The sequence below is a fragment of the Dendrobium catenatum genome, unplaced genomic scaffold, assembly GCF_001605985.2.
Source record: "Dendrobium catenatum unplaced genomic scaffold, ASM160598v2 fragScaff_scaffold_1608, whole genome shotgun sequence".
NCBI lineage: Eukaryota > Viridiplantae > Streptophyta > Magnoliopsida > Asparagales > Orchidaceae > Dendrobium > Dendrobium catenatum.
In genome coordinates, this window is record NW_021320070.1 from 2851850 (window position 1) to 2853691 (window position 1842).

Genomic DNA, 1842 nt, shown 5'->3' on the forward strand with positions numbered 1-1842 from the left:
ACTCAAGGGCCAACCAAAAATGGTGTCGTCGGAGGCAAGGGAAGCCACCAGCAACCAAGAAAATGTGTAAAATCTTAATCCGATAAGGCAAAGGGAAGATCAGGAGGTGAATATTCTAGAGAGAGAAGATATAATGCCTTCCCTAAAGCCTATTCTTAAGGAGGAGCTGAGTAGAGGTATGGGGATAGGCGTGAGGAGGTCATGCATGAAAGACGGGTGCTAAATTTGAAATGAGAGGAACATAATTTGAAAATGGATGGGCTAATTATGATCGAAGGGGTGTTGAATTTGAAAGGAAATGAGCTGATTATGATCGAAGGGGCGCTGAATTTGAAAGGAGATTGATGATTATGATCCAATTTGTGCTGAATTCGAAAGAAGAATATGGAAATTTGAATCCAATTTGTGCTGAATTCGAAAGATGAATATGGAAATTTGAGGAAAGGTTTTGGTACGAGCGTAGAAGGGGTGATTGGGACACTGGGGGAACCACCTTTTTGGGGAATGAGAAATTATCGAGGAAATAGGGGGAACTGAGGAGATCCAAGGGTGAGGAAGTTGAATATGCCTATTTTTGAGAGAGATGATACACATGGGTGGATATATATGATGGAAATGTATTTTACCGTCAATAGATTGACAAAGGAGGAGAGACTGACGGCGATCGGGATGTGCTTAGAGAGGAAACTGTTGGCATGGTACCAATGGAGGGATACGAGGAGACCCATACGGACCTGGAGGGAGTTTAAGGATTGCTTGTTGGAAAGTTTTTGAACCAGTAGGTGAGGGAATTTCTATGAGCAGTTCTTCGCTCTAACGCAGGAAGGAATAGTTGTGGAGTACCGTGAGCAATCTGAGCACCTAGCCAACCGACTGGACCAGCTTCCGGAGATTGTACTAGAGTGAAACTTTATGAAAGGGCTCAAACAAGAGATTCATGCAGCAGTTAGAGTGATGAGGACTCGTGATTTGGGAGAAGCTATGGAGCTAGCTCAGTTAGTGGAGAGAGAGGGGCTGGAGATAGCAGCTCAGGAGGTTCGTACAAGATGATCACAACCTTTTTGGCATCCAAGGAGCTGATACCGGGTGCTCTTAGGGAGACTCCAAAGAAGAAGACTATAGGAGGAGGACCTGGGAAAACTTCAAGAAACTCACAGAAATAGAGCTACAAGAGAAGAGGGAAAATGGACTATGTTTCAGATGTGAGGAGAGGTATACCAGAGCACAACAGTCCTAATCTAATTTGACAAACGAAAAAGAAGGAAACGGTGAACAAATACCTCTAGAGATTTCACTCCGAGGACCGAGACATCCGAGCCACTTTCTCTCATGTATGATGGAGACCAACAATGGCGTTCGGCGAAAATCCCGGAGGGGTGGGCAGAGCCCGACAGTCCTATTGCAGAACATCGGAGCACGAGATCTTAGCATCTGAAGCACAAGTAATAGCCCTAGAAAGACAATTCGGACGAAATAAAGAGATGGTTGTAGCTATCGGCGAATGATCGCCGATTGGGACACTGCGGCGCGTTGGCGTCGGCGAGGCCACAACCAACACAAACTTCCACGTAGAGGCTGTCGTTCATCGTATGCGTTCAGTCGGTCAGCCCTCAGTAAAAAGGTAAATTTCAGGGAAAAAATTTGATCAAAACATGGTGAATTTCAGTAATTTTATTTTAATAAATTTTCTTCGACTTGTTTCATTCGGTTGATAGTTTTAAAACAAAATAAATAAATAAATATTAATCATAATTAATTTGTCCTAATTTCTAAATTAGATAAATAACAATTATGATATATTAAAATTATAAAAATGGTGCTATTATTCATACTATTTTGTAT

At 42.3% G+C, this 1842-nt stretch overlaps 1 protein-coding gene across 1 annotated transcript in view; it reads right to left on the bottom strand.

Moving 5' to 3' along the window:
• The window catches only part of LOC110114478 (nudix hydrolase 10), a 39055-nt gene extending 37466 nt beyond the window's left edge, over nt 1-1589 (bottom strand). Inside the window, exon 1 of the mRNA XM_020847366.2 lies at nt 1281-1589. Coding sequence (XP_020703025.2) covers nt 1281-1431 — 151 coding nt within the window. The 5' untranslated portion in view covers nt 1432-1589. The remainder of the gene's footprint in view (nt 1-1280) is intronic.
• Between the last annotated feature and the right edge of the window lie 253 nt (nt 1590-1842).